The sequence below is a fragment of the Eurosta solidaginis genome, chromosome 5 (assembly GCF_040869045.1).
Source record: "Eurosta solidaginis isolate ZX-2024a chromosome 5, ASM4086904v1, whole genome shotgun sequence".
In the NCBI taxonomy this organism is placed as follows: Eukaryota; Metazoa; Arthropoda; class Insecta; order Diptera; family Tephritidae; genus Eurosta; species Eurosta solidaginis.
The window spans coordinates 213,095,357-213,117,897 of record NC_090323.1 but is presented as its reverse complement, the minus strand read 5'-3'; the positions used below and the strand labels follow the sequence as shown (position 1 = coordinate 213,117,897).

General features: G+C 38.8%; 1 protein-coding gene across 1 annotated transcript in view; it reads right to left on the bottom strand.

Moving 5' to 3' along the window:
* Positions 1 to 22,541, bottom strand: part of dikar — a 72,587-nt gene that overhangs the window by 37,098 nt on the left and 12,948 nt on the right. The window contains exons 2-3 of the mRNA XM_067788096.1: positions 2,887 to 3,249; positions 2,726 to 2,814 (exon numbers count right to left, since the gene is read on the bottom strand). Of these exons, the coding sequence (XP_067644197.1) occupies positions 2,726 to 2,814; positions 2,887 to 2,914 (117 nt within the window). The 5' untranslated portion in view covers positions 2,915 to 3,249. The remainder of the gene's footprint in view (positions 1 to 2,725; positions 2,815 to 2,886; positions 3,250 to 22,541) is intronic.

Genomic DNA, 22,541 nt, shown 5'->3' with positions numbered 1-22,541 from the left:
AATCGAGAAAATTTCGACCTATGATCTCGAACAAGATTGCTGATGACAAGATTGCCTTGGCTTGGATTAAACGATTGCAATGTTCACGTCAGTATGATTATCGCACTCTCGACACCTTTTACGACTTTCACGAAATATATAGAAGCTATGTCCTTCAGGAAAAGTGTAAATCCTAGGTCACCAACAAAAATGTTAGTGGGATAAAAAAGAAAGCACAATTAAAAAAATCCCACAACGAGATTACTCTATGTCCGAAATCCGGTAACATTTACAAAAAGCTAATTCTTATGTGTATTTCTATGGGTATCAGCTTCCAAATCCCATGACACTCCAAGCAAGCTAATATTACTCTCCAAAGAGATGGTGGAATTCCTTACGGTAAATATTTCTTTGTGCCTCACGAATATTATATAAACCTGTTTACTCTCCCAAAAGCCTAGGTTAGGTTATGTTAGGTAGAAGAGACTGGCCCAAAAAATTATATCTCGCATTACTTCGTGGAGTCAATAAAGATAGTTATCGCTCTTAATTCGAATTTGGATACTTCCATATCATTGAACACGGTTGACCGAGAATAGCAAACTGCTTTCTACCTAGTACTGACTAATGACGTAGCAGAAGCTGCAAGTTTTCCTCCTTCTCAATGCATCTTTATCTGCGACAGCAATCGTAGGAGCAAAAAAATCTAACTCAACTAAATTCCCCGGTTGATCCATCCACGGGGGTTTAAATGTCAATGAAAAAGCAGTTCCTGAGTTGCAATAAGTTCTTGGTAGTTTGCCGTATTTAATGTAGGATATTCAAAGAATGTCTCTGCATTCTAATATCGAAAGAATTCCAATCGAAGAATAATGCAGGATATCGTAAATCGGTTCCATGTTCAAAACTCATCAGAAACGTCTGTACAAGGGAGCCATATTTGACAAACAATGTGATTTGCGGCTGTGAATTCTCATTCGAAGTGACTTTTATTCGTGACGGAAGGATGATAGAAGAGAAATATGATCTAAGGGACAGATTTTGTATACCGCGGTGACACTTTATAGCGCAGTCACTCACATTTGAAATTTCGCGAAGGCAATGAAGTTTGTTGTCAACCACTGAAGTGGGTGAACGCTCTCATATCTACGAATTTTGGTACACACGAGAAAAATTACTCGTTGCCTTATACATAACTTGCCCTGAAATCTTAGTTTACAATCACATCCATGAATATTTTTGAAACCATTGCAGCTTGTGGACAAATGCAAACTTGTTTATGCCTCCTGGAAGCGAAACTTAGTGCAGCTTCCTGAAACTCGGGATTGGTTCAGAATCTCAAGTTGAAAAGACAAACTAAATTATTCCGTAATCCATGTTGTGCATATGGAGAGTCCATTACATGACAGCAGCCGCATATTTGCATGCCCACTTCAGTAAACTAATCTAACATCACTGGCGGTTCAAAAGCTTTCACTATTGACGAGGTACGTCATGTTAGATTGTACTGGCCGGTCTGTGAGAACCTCATATAAACTGAATGAGTCTTTAGTATAATCAGATATTTGCTTACCGACCAAACAAAAAAACGCCTTCCTATAAACAGGTCCTACGTTATAAAATAACTCTGTCGTCTTGACAAATACAAGAAGCTTTTTATAATCTATCCTGCTTTCTGTCATTAGCTGATTACTCCAAATAGCTGGATAATTCTTACAACCTGAACTTCCACCATCTACTATCACTGACGAGTCCTAATTGAAAAGCATACGACTCCAGAAAGCAGTTCATCGTGAACCTACAGTCACCCTTTTTAGTGATGAGACCCCTTTTTGGTATAACTTTGTTACGACACTTTGCAGACTCGCGGTTGGTCAACGCTTTTCCTGCTTGGTTGATCATGTCCAAATCATGCATTCATTTTCCTGATTGGAGCGTCTACGGTGCAAGCTGCGAGGGTACTTTGGTTTAAGGTTAAACAACTTCAAAAAAATACTAACAACATTTTACTATAGAGCAGGGGTCGTCATTTCGTTCATTGACTGTGTTAGTCGTGGACAAACAATCGGAGTAGAAACCACGGAGAAAACTACTATTGTTGTTGTAGCGTTAAAGACACACCCCGAAGAGACAAGCACTGTTAACTAAGGTACGAGTATTTGAAAATAACTTATTTGACAAACAAAAGCTAAAGCGCGTAATTTTGAGCTTTTAAATATTAGCATTATATGTTATTGAAGTTCTTGGAATTCATATTTAAAAGAAAAATACAAGGCGCGATAACCTCCGAAGAGATTTTAGGCCGAGCTTCTGTTCCAATTCGCGTCGTGCTCCTTTTTAATTGGTGGAACATATAGGTTCCATGTTTAAAGCCGACTCCGAACTGCATCTGCAAGACATATGAGTTTTCACTGAGAAGCTTTTTATAACAGAGATACACTCGGATGTGTTTGCGAAATTAATAGAAGGTTCAATGTGGTCATATTAAATCGTTACCGATATGGTCGGGCTAGTACCTTAATGATGCTTCTTACCGGAACGTACCGGATCTACATCCGGCAAAGGACCATCAACATCGGTAACACCATCCAAAACCTTCGGGGAGTGTCTTCATCGTTTATAGAACAACAACAACATCAACGACTGAATATACATAATACATCTTACTATGTGTTAGTTTCAATTTAGAAGAGCCCTGCTATAGAGACAACGAAGTACTTCAACCTAACCTAACACGCTTACTTACCTCAATATCAATATCGGGCAAATCAAACGCTGAACTAAACAATGAACAAAAATGAGATATACACGGTATCTCCCACCATGATTGAATGTCTACAAAATATAAATAAGATTTATAATTGATTTTGTTTTGTCTCTAAAAACAGCTACAAGAAATAAACTCACCCAATAGCCCGATAAAAGTAGAAACCATTTATAAATGTACTTGCACGCTTTTTATTTAACACCAAATTAATTTGCTTTAATAACAAATCCTCGAGAGTTTTGTTCCGTTGTTGCTACGAATTTTGTTTTGCTTATTTGTTTGTTTATTTGTTTACATATTCTTGGGTTCTTTGCTTGCTTGCTTTATTCATTTATCAAACTGTTGTAACAATAACAGCGCTTACAGCTTACTTATGTATGTATGTGTATACGTATGTTAACTGCATTCGTATGTTAATTTAATAATTTATCCGTAAATCAAAATAGTCAAAGGCATTTTGTTTGATCACCAGAAAAACGTTTGGCAAACAAACTCTGAAACACCTGCAAGTAATAAATGGGTAATCACTTCCAAAATTCAGTTTTCTTTTAAATCCAGAAAATAACGTAAAAAAGTATGGTGCTATATAAGAATGTACATACAGCAGTGAACAAGAAAATAGCAGTGGCCATTTTTATGCAATTACGGCAATTAAATTTTTGAATTTTTTTGGGTTTTCGATAATTTCAGAAAAAAAAACCTATATAAATTTTTAACTGAGCAAACCAATTACAAAATCGTTTTCGAAAAAACTCGAAAAATCGATCAAATTTATAAAAAACAGGTAAAGGTGTCTAAGTTCGGATGTAACCGAAAATTATATACTTAGCGTGAGCCTCAATTGTACATTTCATTTCATATAAATTACTTCTCTACATAACACGTGGAACCGACCGTTTAAAAAAAATGTCTCCCCATTTCCTCTTACAATAAAACTTGATAAGTTATAGTTTTTTGCTAAGTTATAGTTTAAACTTGTTTTATATCTAAGTTGCCATGGCCTTTAACCGATCCCGTCCATTTTTACTAGAAATATTTTCTGCTATAAGGAAAATATGTGTATACAATTTCATTACGATATGTTAATTTTTCTTCGAGCTATGGCTCCCGAAACATAGAAAATTGCTTAGTCATAAAAAGAGCGGTGCCACACCCATTTTCAAAAATTTTAGTGTTTTCCATTTTAGTGTTATAATTCAATTTAAAAAGTAAAATTCTATTCATACAAAGCTCTTTTTCGCTAAGATATAGCTTATTATTTTCGTCTACCACCCTTTTAAAAATCTTTTATATAAAAGTGGGCGTGGTCTTCAACCGATCTCGTAAATTTTTTATAGAAATATTCCTGCTATAGGGAAAAGCTGTGTACCCAATTTTATTACGATCCGTTAATTTTTCTTCGAGTTGTGGCTCCCGAAGTCAAAAAAGGGGCGCTGCCACGCCCATTTTTGAAAATTTGAAGTTTTTCCTATTTATTGTTATACATCCACTTGGGAAATGAAATACCATTGATATAAAGCTCTTTTTGCAAAGATATAGCTTATTTTATTCGTCCACGGCCATTTTAAAAATCTTTTATACAAAAGTGGGCGTGGTCCTTAACCGATTTCGTTACTTTTTCTTCAAAGCATTCCTTATAGTAAAGGTAACCTCTCTGCCTAATTTTGTTACGATAGATTTAACGATTTTTGATTTATGATTAATAATATTTGTAAAATTGATTTTATCACAAGTGAGCGGCGCCACGCCCATTTTAAAAAAAATTTTCATGTTTTTATCAAGAGTCTCAATACCCCGCAAAATCGTTGGATCATGTGGTCCACTGGAGTACATACCATTATACTCCACTGTAATGCAGCAATGCACCAACTCATGTTTCTACACGAACATATTGTAAGCCGATCATAGCTCCTTTTTAAAGATTGTAATCACTACACGATGTTTATTGGACTGTGGGTACACCAGGGATTACTCTGATGTAATGCTGAACTGGAGTATATGATCCAGTCCTAGGACATCGCAATGTTAATTGGACCATATTTTTTGTATGAATTGTGGTTAATTTTGGAGCACTAGCTTGGTCCATAGCGAGTACTCCATACATGCATACTCGCGATTTTTGCAGGGTCTCAGTCCACACGTCAAATTTCAACATTCTAGGTGTATTATTTACTAAATAATCAGTTTTTTTTGTGTTTTCTAAAATGTTATATATATAAAAAGTGGGCGTGGTTATGATCCGATTTCGCTACCGATTTCAATACCAATCTATTCTGGGTCCAGATAAGCTCGTGTACAAAATTTGGTGAAGATATCTCAATATTTACTCAAGTTATCGTTTTAAAGGACAGACGGACGGACATGGCTCAATCAAATTTTTTTTCGACACTGATGATTTTGATATATGGAAGTCTATATCTATCTCGATTCCTTCATACCTGTACAACCAACCGTTATCCAATCAAAGTTAATATACTCTGTGTGCAAAGCACGCTGAGTATAAAAAATCGAAACTTTTACTTATGAGTTTTCTCAATTTTTGAGTATGTAGCCTAGCGAAGTACAAGTAACAGGTCACTCAAAATTTGAATCGATTTTTGACAATTTTTTTTTTTTTGAATGATGCTTTAAATTTGTTTCCATATAAAAAATAAAGCTATGCTATGAATAAAATATGAAACAATCTTCGGAGGAGAAATTTTCAAAAATCAATACGAATTCTGAGACCTACTTAAACTTTTATAGACTAAAACTGATTGGGCTAAAAAAGTGCGTGCTCAAGAACATTCAGCAAACTTTAAATAAAAATTTCGAAATTTTCGTAAATTTTTCTCAAATTTTTTTCGAAAACGTTTTTTGAGATTTCTGTGCATAGCTTCGGTTACAAAATTTATTGAAATTCTTTTCATATTTTATGGAAAATAAGAATTTGATTACCGAAATTTGATAAAAAATTGCCACTGCTATTTTCGTGATCGCTGCTGTAAGTACTATACGAAGAGATAAAACTTAAATATAATAGCATGCAAAAACTTTAAAGCTTTGAAGAAAGCAAAAATGCATATATCAACTAAATGGCATAAAGTGTAGGGCAAAACCAAGCTGTAACAACATCGCATTTCTAGTTTTCTCAAATCATTCGCTAATCGAGTTCTAAACTAGTTCTCCATCTCAGTTTGCGATTAAATATACATTAGACAACTACATTAGAATTGTTTTTTAAATCACCATAATTATCTAAGGTTAGAAACTGTATTTGCCGGGCAGTACACTTGTGAACAAAAAAATAGCAGCAAGAACTATTAAAACTTTTTATCAGTTAATGTCAGTGGATTATTTTAGCTTAAGTATTTAAAAATAATGTATATTGGAACGATTTTCCGTCATCCCTTGTCAAATTTGGTTTCGAGACAAACCGGTTTCGGCGTTGTGCCATCATCAGTGTCGATTTTCGTTCTGATCTGCTGTTGTCGTTTGTCCTGTATTTATAGTTCGTAGGTACATAAGAAATGTCAAAATTGATGCTTGTGTATATATAGTTATGTGTATGTGCTGTGTGCTCATTCAGAACCGAGGGTGGTTTTTACTGATCGATTTGTGTGGCTGACTGAGGCAGGTAAAAGTTCGTAATTTTATTCGTTTGACCTTACTTGTGGGTTTGTTGTTTTGGTGCGTTAATTGTTTTGTGTTTATTTGTTGTTGTGTGTTTGGCTGTTGTACCTATGTGATTACTTTGTTTCTTGTAAAAAATTTTTAAAGACTCGAATATTGTGTCAGAAATTGTGTTTAAATGTTCGTTTATTATTATTATTATTTTTTTTGCGAGAAACAGCTGTTTTTTTTAGTCATAAGCCACCTTTTCATAGGCCGGGTCAAATATGTCATATTTAAAAATTTTGGCAACTTTATCTATATTTATCGTGAGGTCTAGATAGTTGATTCCTCCGTCTTTGAAAATTTTATATTTCCGTGCTGCTTGTTGAGGTACTCCAGTACAAGCTCTTCGTTATTAGTAGTTAAAACGCATATTATGTCATCCACGTATCTAGCATAAAATGACACGCCTAATTTGGACTTCAGCTCTTGTATGTACTTTTCTTCCAGATTTTGCATGAACATTTCCATAAGAACTGCTGATGTGGGGCTTCCCATTCCAAAACCGTTTGTCTATATATTTTATTGTTGAATTGAAAATAGTTTTGACGTAAAGCGGTTCTTAGCGTACTTGTGATATGCATACTTTTCACTTTGTTTTTTGTATTATGAACTATTGTTGAGCTAACTATGTCCAAAGTCTCTGATAGCGGTATCGTTGGGTATAAATCTTTTATGTCAAAAGATACCAATTTGCTGTTCTTTGATAGTTCAGTTTCTCTATTAGTTCTGTTGTATTAGATATTGCATATACGTTCCTTAGCTCCAGAGTATCTTTCAATATCGTTTTTAAATATCTGGATAGTTTGTAGCAGCCGATTTAAAATTAATGATGGCCCTCATTGACGTGTCCGGCTTGTGGATTTTTGGTAGCGCAATCAGTGGAGGAGCCGAAGGGTTCATTTGGACCAATATATGTGCCATGTTAGAATCTACTATATTTGACTATATTTGTTGCATTTTTTATGCCAACTTTGATTTCTTTTTGGTATTCCTCCGTGGGATCATCTGTTATTCTACGACATTTCATTTCCTCTATGAGTTCTTCAGTTTTGGCTATATATTCCTCTTTTCCGATTAGCACAGTGGTGTTTCCTTTGTCCGCTTTCGTTGTGACAATATTGTTTTTCCTTAGTTTATGCCGTATGGAAATCGACACCGATGATGGCACAACGCCGAAACCGGTTTGTTTCAAAACCACATTTGACAAGGGATGGCGGAAAATCGTTCCAATATATGTACATCGTTTCCATATGTCTTTCTCTATGTCTGCTAGATTCCATACCGCATGCCACGGTATCGCAGGTAGTCCATTGGCCTCGGTCAGCGATTTTGTTGATTTCGGAGTTGTATTTGATATACTTTTTGATTTGTTAATCACATCTGTTACGTACTTCCGAAAGTATACAGCACCCTTGCATTCCTTTTAAAGATGCATTCAAGTCCAGACTTGAACTATATTTTTAATAAAATTATTCTACTCCTAATAAAATGTCTACCTTGTTAAATGTATATAACTTAACTGTAGTCTGATTTTACGTCGTTAGTTTTAATATCGTTGTATCTAGTCTGTAAAATGTTTTGATCATAGACGGAATAAACAAATAAAAAAATTTACATATTATGCATTGACATCTAGTTTTTCCCGAAACCCTCTCACAAAATATTTTTGTATGAGGACCGACCCGGGCTAGTGTATATGAAACGATAAATGAAATTATCCCTAAGTAAATAACCCCAAAATCGTCCTCTAACTACACCGAAAGCTATATCACACTTATACTGAAATGTTCCCTCTACAATAATCCATAAATAGAATCGAAACAGTACCTTAAAAACCATTCCGTAACTTTACCGAAATAGCACAGCTGAGTATATCATATACGAGGTCGCCCAAACACTGGGCCGGTATGTGTCATGCGATCCGTGATCGAAATCAATATTTTAAAACCCAGTAGCTCTGAGACAGTGGATCGGATAACAAAATGTGTGATATGGTAGCTAGGAGTACTCATTAGATACATAATTTATTATTATTTTCTGAATGGCTTGTCAGATTCATACCTATCGTTGTGAAATTCCAATACGTGATCATATATGACGATACCGGCCCTGATTTCTTTACTTTTTTTAGTTTTTCATATTTGCCGATTATTTTATAAATGTTGACTCGGCCTAGTGCATATAAAAAATAAAAGTTAATGGCAAAAGCATTAATAAAGCATAGAAAACAATTCAAAATTTTACACATTTAATACATAATGGATAGAAGCTTTTAGAAGCATTTGCTAAGCATATTTTACTAAATCAATTAAAAAATTCGTTACTTAAGCTCTCTAGGTAGATAGTAATAGTAATGCGTAACAAGAGTACCCTACATACATCAATACCACCTATATTAATTGAACGCATACTTTTGACGCAATCAAATTTTAATTTGTCAACTATTAACACGAGGTTATTGGCCCTATAAAAAAAATACCCACAGCCAATTGAACAGATACAGTGTGAGGAATGAAGTGGAATGAGTGGGGTAAAAATTGCGCCAAAATTAGGCATGAAGCTCCACAACTGACAATCAAGCACATGCGGGCATAATTTGATTGTATGTGTGCGTGCGCGTATTCACACATGTTTGTGTGTGTGTGGTGTGTGTATAGAAGGACGAAAGAAATTAGCATCAAATTACCAAGATGGTAGAGGGTTTGATGCTAGCTGGTGACTCTAGCTTTTTGTTTGAAAAAACGATATATCTACACTTCTGTTCACAAACATAGCACCACCTTCTTTAAAGAGTAATTAAATGGCTGCGCCTGAAATTCATAAAAATTGCGAAATTTCTGTTAAATAAAATAGCAATAATAGTGAAATTTGCAAACACTGATTTTAAACAATAATTTCGTTTATATTTTTTGGTAAGTCCATTATTTCCATCAAAGGTGGTACAATGGCGCAGCACGGAGTCCAGTAATCGTATGCGTTGTAGCAATGCTACATGTTTACATGCCAATCACCCTATTTTAGCTTACAACATTTCCATTGATTGAGTTTTCCTTTTACCAAAACAATGAACTAGTTTGGCCAAAAACCGCTGAGAGTACCTTTGATTTGCTTCTTTGAAATGGTTGCATGGATGTTGAGAAGCAGCGACCGTTTCTTTCAAAACCGGATGCATAAATGCATCGACATCCCCTAGCAAAGCGTGAACCAATACTACGTTTTCACCAAGCCGAAGCTCCGTGTTTGCAAGTTTCAACCGGTTGCTAAAACTCGTCTAAAAATATTGAGAGAGTTATAGTTTTAACCAATAATCAATAATCCGAAAGCGAATATCATAAATTTACAAAAAACCGTTGGCAAACCCGGAATTTGGGGTTGGTACCACTTCGTTTCGTTTTGACACGTAACGGCACCATAAAACAAAAACGGCCTGATGAAATTCTTCGCTTTGACGCGACCAAAGCCTTAAGTTTATCAGTCTTAACCGTTTTTCGCGGTTTGAAGCAAAAAAATGTTCAATTCTTATAAATAGGAATTTTTGTTCATTTGTAAATTATTTTTCAATTTGGGGTAAGACATCGATGCATCCTGGCAAATTATCATCCTCTAACGTAGGATTGCAGTTTCAATAGGGTTGGACCAAAGAGGCATGGGTAGTAGAGGCGTCTGTTCCACATTTCATTTGAAATGAAGATCGTTGGTGTCACGCGGGGTTCATTCTCGATAAGCGTTTAACTTATTGCAGGTCCAGATCAAAGTTGTGCCAAAGTGTGACGCGTCCCCCTGGGAAATATCCTTTTCTCAACTGTGCGATTCGAGGAGGCCATAAATTCGCCGGCCAGTTATCGGCATAAGACTTTATCGACTTATCGTGAATGAGCCTGAAGGCCTGTTCATGCTCATCAGGTACCAACGGCTGAGTTCGGCAACTTAGGATTTCTTATTCCTCTTATGCATTGGGAGGCGGGTCCTCTTCAATCAGATGTCTGTTGGGATGCCCACGTTTTCGAGTATTAGGCAGAAACCTTTTGTTTAGCATATTATTTCTTTTTTGGGGAGAATCCCCTTGGCAGTTCTGAGCGCGATGTAAAAATTAAGGAAAAGTCGAGATATGAAACAACACTGGGACATCTCTTCTTCACCTTCTGAGACTAGGTGGGAGGGTACAGCTTTTTTCTTACGGTAACGCGCTGTGATTGACTGTGCCAAAAGCATTCGATAAGTCTAGCGCTTTTCTTGTGTGGGGTTTGGTTCAATCCGCATTTTATCTATGCGTTGATGGCCCTCCACGCGGTGCGAGTTCTGGGTGATTTTCGGAAGCCATGTTGGTGATAGGCAAATGTCGGTGCTCTTCTTACTGGTAAAACCGCACCATTTTAGGCAATTTGCATTCCAACCTGCAAGCTGACAGGAAAGGTGAGATGTTCGCGTGTCAAATAGACGAAGCGACGTTCTACACGGTAAACTGCGTTCACTGACAGCCGATGCTAACTTTAGTGTCCGACGGTTTACCGATACTCCTCTCGCTGGGGCAATCAGCCGATTTCATCACATCAGAGCGCCGCACTTTCATCAACTTGAAAAAATCAAGTGGGCTGGCTATCAAGTATATACAGATAATCTTGATGCTGCCCTCCCAATCCCAACTAATAACCATCAAGGGAAAATGCAGACAGCTTTAGGATAAACACAAGCGGGCGCAATAGAACGAACATCTAAAATACTGTAACCGCTGTTCCGGTGTTTGTAAGTGATGCACAGCCGTAAAGTCAGTCTCAAATCCTCCAAAGCACAATGACCAAATATCCATCGCCAATGAGCAACCACTTTCTACAGGCAATAAGTAATGCATTGCTCGATTGACAAACCTAGCAGTGCATCTCCCATCACCATCATCAGATGGTACCATCTAAAGCAGTAGATGCGGAAGGGATTGCCATGCTGTTGCGTAAAAGCATTGGTTTCTTCACGGCAATAATGGGCCTGTTGCATAAAAAGCGAGTATTTCCGCCTACTCGAGTTTCTGAGTAAATGCTGGATATATTGTAGAAATAAAAACCGGCTATATTGTTACGAATATTAGCAAAACTAAGGGGTGCTGCCATCTCTGAGCCGATGCTAAGCAGCGCCTTGCATGCACATCCATAAATCAACCATTATGTATCTACATAAACGAATCAATCATTATGTCTACACATATGTAGGTACACGCAGCTGAGAGCAACGCACAAGCACATGCAGATATCTTATCTCAAATGCTCCTAAAGGTATGCAATTGTGATTGTGGAAGTGCCGCTCACACATACAAGCGCATGAGGTATGAGAGAAGCTATAAAAATTATACATCTGTAGTTGTAGGTGAGAAATTTATAACTAACTAGTAAGTTCTGGAATTAGAAAAGCCTAGGAATATGCAACGAGGAGGTCGGACAGGATTAAAGGGTGACAACAGTGGAGGCGAGAGATTAGTTTCATTTGAGCTATCAATCAGCTTGGTTATTAAGCAAGCTAGTTACAAAGTATAAGTGTAATTGTGAAGTACTTTAATAAAGGCCATTTTTCCATTATTCAATATTGGAGTTATTTATTCAACAGTTAGCGATACGAACGTTAGCAGAAGATTGCAAATAAGGGCAATTACAGTAAATTCGTTACAATATGATTACTTACAAGTACTTGTCTTAAATGCAGAATATAATTGCACAATAGTTCTAAAAACTGTTTCGATCACTTCAAGGCTGGTGCTGCTATTTTTGTGAGCATAACTGTATAGTTATGTGTAGTAAAATACGAAGATCAGAATATATGTATAAAATAAAGTTATGTGTTAACAAATAAACAAACAAAACTATAAAGACAAAAAAACGTTTTTGTTTCAATTTCACTGCACAATAAAAAGACAAATAATGAATGTTTGTAGCAAAATGTTCGCTCAGAGTTTTGCATACAAAAAATACTTAATTTTTAATACTATTAACTTGGTTTAGATATTCCCGAAAAGGTCATCTTCTCAAAGTTCTTCAAAAGTAGACCTTAAACACTTTAAGTGAGTAAACAATCGTTGAAAAACAAAGCAAAGATTATCGCGCAGGTACGTATTTGCCTACCAACACTAAAGACAATAAAACAATAAACAAAGGATAAGAGGCAGCGATTGGATTAGGCGAGTTGATTTTGTAAGCAATTGCATAAGGGATCGGTACAGTTTTACGAGTCATCTACGTCAAAGTGTCAAATTTTACTTTATGGTCGTAGGGCTGTTAGCAAAAATTTGCAAAAATTTTGTAGTTAAGTATCTATAATTTATGATATTATTAGTCATGGTTTTAAGTGTATATAGACTAAAATATTAGGCCATTTGACTTTATGTATATGAGCATCAACTTCAATAATATAGAAAAATTACTAATCGGTCAACATGTGTTCCTTGATTAGCTGGATTATCAGATACGAGAAGCACTTCTTTAGATACATGTTTCTGATGACCACTTTCTTTGTTTTGCTTACGGTCTATACCTAAGATCCTCACGGAATAAGAGGGCGGAATGGCCTAGACAATTCAACGTGGTCATATCAAAACACAGCCAATGCTTTAGAGCCGAAGTGCTCGCCCCGAATAAATACATAAACGGTAAAGCAGCGGGGTTTTCCACGCCAAATGATGTGGCTCAACACGCAGTTAATACCTCAGAGCCCAAGTGCTCGCTCCAATAAGTACATAGAAAGATGTGACATGTGCTTAGCAACTTCTGTTCTTTTACGAGAACAAACATATAAAACAAACATATGACAGTCCACCAATAACAAATAATAAAACTATAAGTAAACTAATCGTCCACCGAATCACCAAAAATTAGATAGTCGCGGTAGTACCATTAAAGGCTAGCTTCCGGAGCCTGCCGTATCAATTTCCGGCAAGGGACAACGACAATAAAACTCTTTATCACTACAAGGTGGAGATGCAGGTATTATTATTTAAATTTCACCAGTTTGTGCTGTGCTACCTGTCGATGATTTTGCGAAACCCTCGTTCCTCGTGTCGGCCATAAGTGGATTAGGGAAGGTAACGACGTTAAGTTAATAAAACCGTTGTAGTTAACCTTGCTGCAGCTGGCAAACATTCGGCATTCTATGATAATTCTCAGTTGGGATGAAGAGATTATTCGTTGATAGAGTTAGTTCTCACTAAGGATGATTCTATGTTCTGGAATGGATTGGATTGACGCCTTGCTATAGAGATGGTGTGTTGGTCTACCATATGAAAGGTTCCATATTCAAGTTATGGGACAATGAAAATCATGAAATCAATGTGAACTGCTTCTTGGTTCCAAAGTAATGGAAGAATAGAGTCTGCGACGCTTCCCAAGGCAGTCGGTTCTATGTGCCGGAGCGACTCGGGATTTTTCCCGACCAAGGACTGTCATTTCAGTGTAACCCCATTTAATTTGTTTCGTCCCTCCCACAAATTGTCATCCTCCCAGCAGCTCCTTGCAGCAGGACTGCTCCATATTCTCTTGCTCCGGGAAGGTATCGAATCCAATCCGGGTCCGTCTCCTGACCCCGGTCCTGAGAAATGGTTTTGCTGCATCTGCCGGAAAAGAATATTTTTAGGACGGTCATACTCTGTTCAGTGTGTCTCGTGTAAGGGATGGTCGCATCGGACAGGTTGTTCTGGGCTTGATCCCAAAACCCGACGTCCACGTAACTTTTATAAATCTTTTGTGGCTCCTTGCTGTTCACGCCTAAGGGCGCCCGTAGTCTACGTCTAAGCGCCACCCCCCCCCCCCCCCCCCCCCCCCCCCATTACCTTCCAGCAGCCCTGCTGCTCAGCAAGCCACAACAAGTACCCGCTGCTGCTCGCGCCTTACGGCGCCAACAACTCAAACAGCTGCCACCACTCATAACTACAATCTTCGTAGTAGTCGGAAGCAATGCTGAGCAACAGCCCCTGCCCCCGTCTTCTCCCCCCTCTTTTCCGGCAGCAATCGTGTAGGTCAGGGAACCAGACTCTTAGTCCCTACCTCCGTTTGCACCGTTTGCCAGCACAGAATATATATGTTTGCGACATCCGCCCAATGCAGCTCCTGCCTTGGGTGGTGCCACTATCCTAGATGTTCTGGTCTCCGCGACGGCAACCCCTCGACGGGTTTCATCGCGCCATGTTGCCAGGTCGTAAACCCAAATCATCCGGGTACCCCAATGCTTGCCAAAGGACGCCCAGTCCCAGGGCCACAACAGCAATTGCGTCCTGGCCTTCCTCAACCCAGGCGTAGTCACCCGTCACTTACCCCCAGAGTGGCGACGTCTCCCCTCATGCACTTCAGAATTCTGCAGTTAAACTGTAATGGACTAACTGGGAAGATTACGGAGATAGTCAATTTCATGAAGCAGCACAACATCCGCATTGCTGCGATTCAAGAGACTAAACTCACAGCACGATCTGCATTGCAGATCTGCTCTGGGTATAATGTCCACAGAAAAGATCGCGAGAGCGGAAATGGAGGCGGCCTCGCGTTTATAATACACAACTCTGTGCAATATCACATATTTGATCCTGGCATCGACCGCAGGGACAACGTCTTAGAACGTCAAGGCCTATCTGTCCGGTCAGGCGATGCAAACCTAGAAATCATCAACATCTACATCCCCCCTGCCACCTGTTGCCCCGGTGGATACCGCCCTAATATCAGAGCCTTACTCACTGGAAACAATCGCATTATTTTAGGCGACTTCAATGCCCATCATGATCTATGGCATTCAAATTTGCGGGCGGACAGTAGGGGCGAGATGTTGGCGGATCAAATAGAAGAAACGACGTTCTGCACAATAAACGGAGACGCCCCCACACGTATGGTAGGAAGCTGTCACAGTTCGCCAGATATCTCAATCGTGAGCGCAGAACTCGTAAACTGCGTCAACTGGCAGCCGATGGTATCATTAGCATCCGACCACCTGCCTATACTTGTTTCGCTCGAGTGTACCGCCGACTTCATCGTCACCGAAAAACGCACTTTCATAAACTTTAAAAAAGGAAAGTGGGAAGAATATAAATCCTTTACAGACAACCTCTTTGCTGCCCTCCCTATCCCGACTGATGCCCGCCAAGGGGAGCGTGCCTTCCGCAAGGTCATTGAATCCGCCTCGGCACGTTTCATTCCCGCCGGGAGAATTCCCGAAATCCGCCCCCACTTCCCGGCGGAGGCCGCAAACTTAGCGAGAGAACGTGACCTTATAAGGCAGCTTGATCCAGGCGACCCCCAAATAAGGGATATAAACCAACGCATCAGATTGCTTGTGGATGAATACAAGCGGGCGAAATGGGAGGAGCACCTAAGAGGTTGTAACCTCTCTACCGGTGTGGGTAAACTTTGGTCCACCGTAAAGTCCCTATCGAATCCGACTAAGCACAAAGACAAAGTTTCCATCGCCTTTGGCGACAAAGTGCTGTCGGATGCGAAAAAATGCGCGAGCGCTTTCTGCCGACAATATATAATGCATTCTACGGTCGATGAAGTTAGACGGAGGGCCAACAGACACACACATAAACACAAATTCAGCGCGTCACCAATCACCATCACCGCTAAAGAGGTTGAGGACGCCATTGGTCGCGCTAAACCATCCAAAGCAGTGGGCCCAGACGGCATAGCCATGCCGATGCTTAAAAGCCTAGGGAAAGAGGGTTTCAAATATTTAGCGCAGGTCTTCAACCTGTCTCTTTCCACCTTTGTCATACCCGAGAAATGGAGAATGGCCAAGGTGGTCCCGCTACTAAAGCCTGGTAAACCAGCTAACATAGGAGAGTCGTATCGTCCGATATCTCTCCTATCGCCAGTAGCAAAGACGCTCGAAGCCATTTTGTTCCCTTATTTCCAAGCAAATTTGCAACTAGCCTCCCATCAGCATGGCTTCAGAAAACTCCATAGCACTACCTCCGCGCTAAATGCCATTAGCACCCAGATAAATTGCGGTTTAAATCAAAACCCCCACCATAGAACAGTACTCGTAGCGCTAGATCTATCAAAAGCTTTTGATACGGTCAACCATGGCTCGTTACTGCAAGACCTGGAAGGGTCTACCCTTCCCCCATGTCTTAAAAGGTGGACCGCAAATTATCTGGGTGGTCGGCAGGCATCGGTGCTATTTAGAAACGAAACATCAAAGCCAAGGAGAATTAAACAAGGGGTGCCACAGGGTGGTGTCCTATCCCCACTTTTGTTTAATTTCTACATATCTAAGCTACCTTCACCACCGGAAGGAGTCACAATCGTTTCCTACGCCGATGACTGCACAGTAATGGCCACAGGCCCAGGCCCACAGATCGATGAGCTATGCAATAAAATAAACGGCTACCTCCCTGATCTCTCCAGTTTTTTCGCCTCGCGAAACCTGGCATTATCACCGACTAAATCTTCCGCGACCTTATTTACAACATGGACGTCCCCAAATGTCGACCATTTTGAACATCCACGTCGATGGCTCTACGCTACCGACTGTCCTACACCCCAAAATCTTGGGTGTGACGTTTGATCAGGATCTACATTTTGGTGAGCACGCAGCCGCAATTGTTCCGAGAATTGAGATCCGTAACAAAATCCTCAAATCCCTTGCTGGCGTACCTGGGGAAAAGATAAAGAAACGCTCATGACTACATACAAAGCAATTAGCCAGCCGATTACGTGCTACGCGTCACCCATATGGTCGCCAAGCCTAAAAATCACCCACTGGAAGAAGCTACAGGCCTGCCAAAATACTGCTCTCAGAATTGCCACGGGCTGTCTTCTTATGTCCCCACAACACCATCTACATAATGAGGCGAGAATACTCCCCATCAGGGAAAGAAACGAGATGCTGACCAAACAGTTCCTGTTGAATACCCAGAAACCTGGGCATCCCAACAGACATCTGATTGACGAGCCAGCACCGCCTAGGGGCTTAAGGAGTCATCTCCGTAAGCATTTTGAGGAAATACGGCATCTGAGAACACAGCCGTATGAAGCGAAAAAACACAAGCAGGTCCTTGGTGAACTCCACAAACAGGCGTCGGACCTTTATGCCGGGAATTGCCCGGTGAACCCAGTACTCAAAGTAAAGTATCCAAAACTTGCGGAAGAGGAACGCATACTCCCAGGGAAACGCGTGTCACTCTGGCTCAACTTCGTTCTGGATACTGTAACAGGTTAAACTCTTACCTATCCAGAATCAACCCCGACATACAAAATGTATGCCCCGCTTGCAATGTGTCCCCACATGACACCAACCATCTCTTTAATTGTAATGTGGAACCAACGCCTCTAACACGCCTTTCCCTATGGTCCACCCCTGTTGAAACAGCAAGTTTCCTTGGACTCCCGTTAGAGGATATTGATGACAGTTTGTGATCGGTCGCGTCTGTTAGGTGGGGCGAAGCACTGCTACAACAACAACAACAACAACAATAGAGTCTGCGATTACTGTGCAATTCCGGAAATAAACAGATATTTCAAGCTGACAGATTACTTGAGTGTTTCTCAGGCGGCAGTTGTAGCCGCGACAATGTTTACATTGACAGCCTAGCAGCAATTAAGGCTTTGTGAGGTCCTCACGGGCCCGCCAGTTCCACTTAACCTCAATTTTTTAGGTTTAACGTGTCTATATCCTACAAAGGCCCATCAACATGATTAATACTCTCCAATACCTTCCGGGAGTGTCTTTATCGCTACAGGAAGATGTTGACAAGGTCGAGGAAGTCTTGATACATATTTTGTGATCATCTAAGCTTAAAAAATTTATCAAAATGATATTAAAAGCAATTTCTTTTTCTTTTTTTTCATTGTACATATCTGCAATTTTTTTTTATAAAGCGGGTGCACCAAATATTCCCGAGTGTTTTAGTGTATCAAATTAATTCCATGCCTCTATAAAAAATCTGCATAATGCTGAAACGAATTTGACGGAATTGGGACGCTTCCAATCAAGCGTGCATTTTATAAATTAGTTTTGATATGTTTTAACAAAAACTTATGCATGCTCTTTGTTTATATGCAAACACGTCGGTCGGTGGTGGTAAACAAATAAGTGCCAAGGTGCGTCGGTTTGTTTTTATATTAGCCACTTTCTCCTCATAATTAGCATGCAAACATACAAACACACATTTATATATAGCAAGTATGCACGCTACTTGCATTTCGCACGTAAATAAGGGCGGACAAAATGCAGAATGAAGAAAAACACAACAATACGAAAACAAAACAAAATACGATTAGTAAAAGAAAAACCTCCATTTAATCTTCTTTCCTTCACTAGCGCCATTCCTTCCGCTCTTTCATTATTTTACGCAACCAAATCTCTGCTGCTGTTGACGTTGACCGCGCAATAAAGTTTCAAAAAGTTTTGGATTGTTTTGATTTTGAAAACCCACATGCAAGAACAAAATAAAACAGAAAATTTTGTTATTGTTATTTTTTAAGCAGCCGTTAAACAGAGTACACTAATGGCAGAGCAATAACAAAACCAGGGCGAGCGCAGCATCAGCTGTTCTCTTCTTACATAAGAGAAATGCGTAACAAAATAACAAAAACCTGTCAGTATGTATGTGTTGTATTTTGTGAGACAAACCGCTATGAAAGTAGCCTGTATGCAGCATTCTGCTCGCTCTAGCAAAGCGAAATGTGGTGTGAAGAAAATGAACAGCTCTTTTTGCGTCAATTCGATTCTTCCGTTTCTCCAGTTGACAGTTGCATTGAGATTAGGGATATCGATTTGAAAGTATCGATTCGATACTAGTTTCGCAAATGTCTTTAGTCGATTATTAGAATAAATATGCTTGATTAAATTATCGATATATGTATCACAAGTTTGATTGTAATGTGAAGACACGCGTTAATTGCTGAAATCAGAAAATCCAAGCCATTCATACATAAATAAATAAATATAAGGCACCGTGCTCCTCTTGATTTTCCCTACAAATTGGCCGGACGGGACCTTGTTTTATGACGACTCCGAACGGCATCTGCAAGGCAGATGAGTTTTCACTGAGAGCTTTTCATGGCAGAAATACACCCGGAGCGCTTGCCAAACACTGCCGAGGGGCGACCCCGCTTGGAAAATTTTCTTCTAATTGAAAAACCTGATTTCTAAAATTTTGATGTTGCTTTGCCCGGGTGTGAACCCAGGGCATACGGTGTGGTAGGCGGAGCACGCTACCATCACACCACGGAGCCAAGGAGCACGACGCAAATTGGAAGAGAAGTTCGGCCTTAGATCTCTTCGGAGATTATCGCGCCTTACATTTATTTATTTTTTTTATGTATGAAGTGTCTACGGAGATGTTACTATCTTGCCCCGGGATTTGATTTTGGTATTTTTTTTACAAACTTGTTCTTTACCTGATTATACTTTTCAAGATACTGAAATGGAATATAAAATTATCATATAAATCTCAAATTTTTAAGCCCTTGAAGGAGACGATAAAGACCAACTATTAAACATACCGAAACAATAAGGATGACGATCTGAGTTGATTTAGCCATGCCCGTCTCTATGTTTGCACGAAAATTATACCCTCAATTTTCCAGAAATCTTGTTGGAATTTGGAGAAAGATTATTTTGGTGTCGGGTATATTTGAATCTTATATCCTCCATGTCACCAATTTTTTTTTCAGTTTTTTTTCATATCTTCCTCAGCTTATCAAATAAAAGCTTATGTACATGACATGGATTTTTGTATAAAATAATTATACAGATCGGTCTTACATACAAATCCCATAAAACCAATTGCTGCCATAAGACGGGTTTCGTCATTTGAGCATCGTTTTTAGAACTAGAAATTTTAGCTTTCAACAGAAGCTCACGAAAGCTAACGATGTTTTTCTGAAAAAAAAATTTTTCAAAATCCATTATATTTATATGTATGTATCTCATACAAAACTTCTATTGTCATTGCAAAGCAAATATAAAATGTTGAAAATGGGCGTGGCGCTGCATTTTACGACCAAGCTTGTTGCGAGGGATGTTGGGAACCACAAATGAAAGTGGTAAAAATATATGTCTGAAAAAAAATTATTGGCACTATTGGAACGGACAGGCAAGTAAATAAAATAACAGTTTGAATCTATCTTATTCAAAGTATCGATATCGATTGGCAAAGTATAAATATGATAACGATAGGAGGTCATATCTCTATATAACTTGTCAAACTTTTTCATTTCTAAAGGGTCTATTCCCATTATAAACGCACTGCTAGTGCCATTATAAAAGCACAACTACTGCTGATATTCCCGATTATATAGGGGAAATACACGCAGGAAAAAAATCAGTTTGAAAGCAGTTATCCGCATGGATCTGCCAAGGCGCGTTATCAGAATTTATTCGTCCAAAACACGCATATCTACATTGTTCATAAGTAAATAGACATTCATAAATGTATTTAGGTAAATACATCCCCATGCGAACATACATTACATGGATAAGTAACCAACAAAAAATGTTGTAAGATATTATAGGCGCTGCTTATCGCATTAACCGATAAACCCAGCTTTACTTTAGTTAGCAATGAAGTAAAGAATGGTAATTCTATATGACAGCATGACACTCTTAATACATGCCCAAATATATCAAGAGGGGTATCAAAAGACGCGTTTTGGATACATGATCGCGAATCCGAAAGCGGAGGTTAAATATTTTGGGTCTGTTAAGAGATATGTATTTTGAAAAGAAATTGAAAATCTTCATGTGGTTTTTGTTATATTGATAAATTTGTTGTACCCAAAAAAAAAAAAATTGTGTACGTAAGTGTTTTTTGCAGATATAGTTTTGGTCTCCAAACCGGTGTTGGACCCACCACGAATAATTTTTTTCTAAGCGGAAAGGTGTTCTGCGCAAAAATACTATGGATCCCACATCCGGTTTCCGGTTTTTCTTTTGAACGAGCTATAACTCCCCCCCCCCCCCTCTCTCGGTTTACTGTTGTCTAGGTCAATAAGAGTCTTTTTACACCTGTCTTGATATTTTTGGACGCGTATTAGCATTGTCACGCTGTCGTATAAATAACCAAAAGGATGCTAGTATGTACTCGAAAAAAATGTAAACACAACAATTGATCGCAGACTGTACAGTGGTGAATACGAAGCAGCAAAATTCTGCCATATTTTATCAGTGATTTTCTTCGTTTTTATAATTAAAATTGAAAACCATTAGAATATGGAAAGGTTGTTTAGTGCCTTTAAGAGGCAACTTTTTGGTGGGTATTTTAACGAAGTCCATATGCATAAAAAACTTATACCAACGTACAGCGGAGTGCATATAATTGGCTACACTTAAAAATAGATAAATGAGACGCGGTTTTTTTTTTCATTTCAAATGTTACCTTACATGCACATGGAGACATGATTCCAACTGGCATTCAGCTTGTAGATACATCGGCAAATATGGGGTAAACGCCCATCTCACCAAACTATTAAGGAACGCTCACACTTACTGAATCTAGCCGTAGGTTAATTTAGGAATGTGGGTACAGAGCGTCCTTTAACCGAGTTTCGAAATTTTTTTTTTTTTTTTTTTTTTGAAAAAGATTCTGCGATAGTTTTCTCAAACATTTTTATAGATGGACGTCTTCAAACTGACAGCCGAGACATGGTGATATTGCGACTCAGGGGGTTAGTAAGGGCAATACAAATATTTATAGCTTCAAAGGTACTGCACCTCATTAGAAGGTTTAATGTGGTTATGCTGAATTCCCGAGATGGTCGTGGTAGTACCTTAAGGTTACTTGTTACCGAAAATTACTGAATCTATATTCGGCAAAGGATCATCAACATCGACCAAAAACATCGGGGAGTGTCTTCATAGCTAAAACAACAACAGGGCGTTTTTCCACACAGGCTTAGCTATGCAGTCCACAAAATAAATAAACCAAATGTAGATACAAAGCAGTTATTCTAACTATTCAACCGCAAGGACACTAATTTTTGAGATTGAAATACCGACCCTTAAAAGTACTTGTTATCAATAAACAAAATAAAAATAAAATAAACAAATTTAAAGCACTTCCTTTATATAAATGCACAAAAATTAGCGAAAAAGTCTCCTTATATAAAGACATATTCTTGCTAAACTTTGATTTTTAAATTTTGACATAGAAATTGCAAAAATATTTATGAGAAGT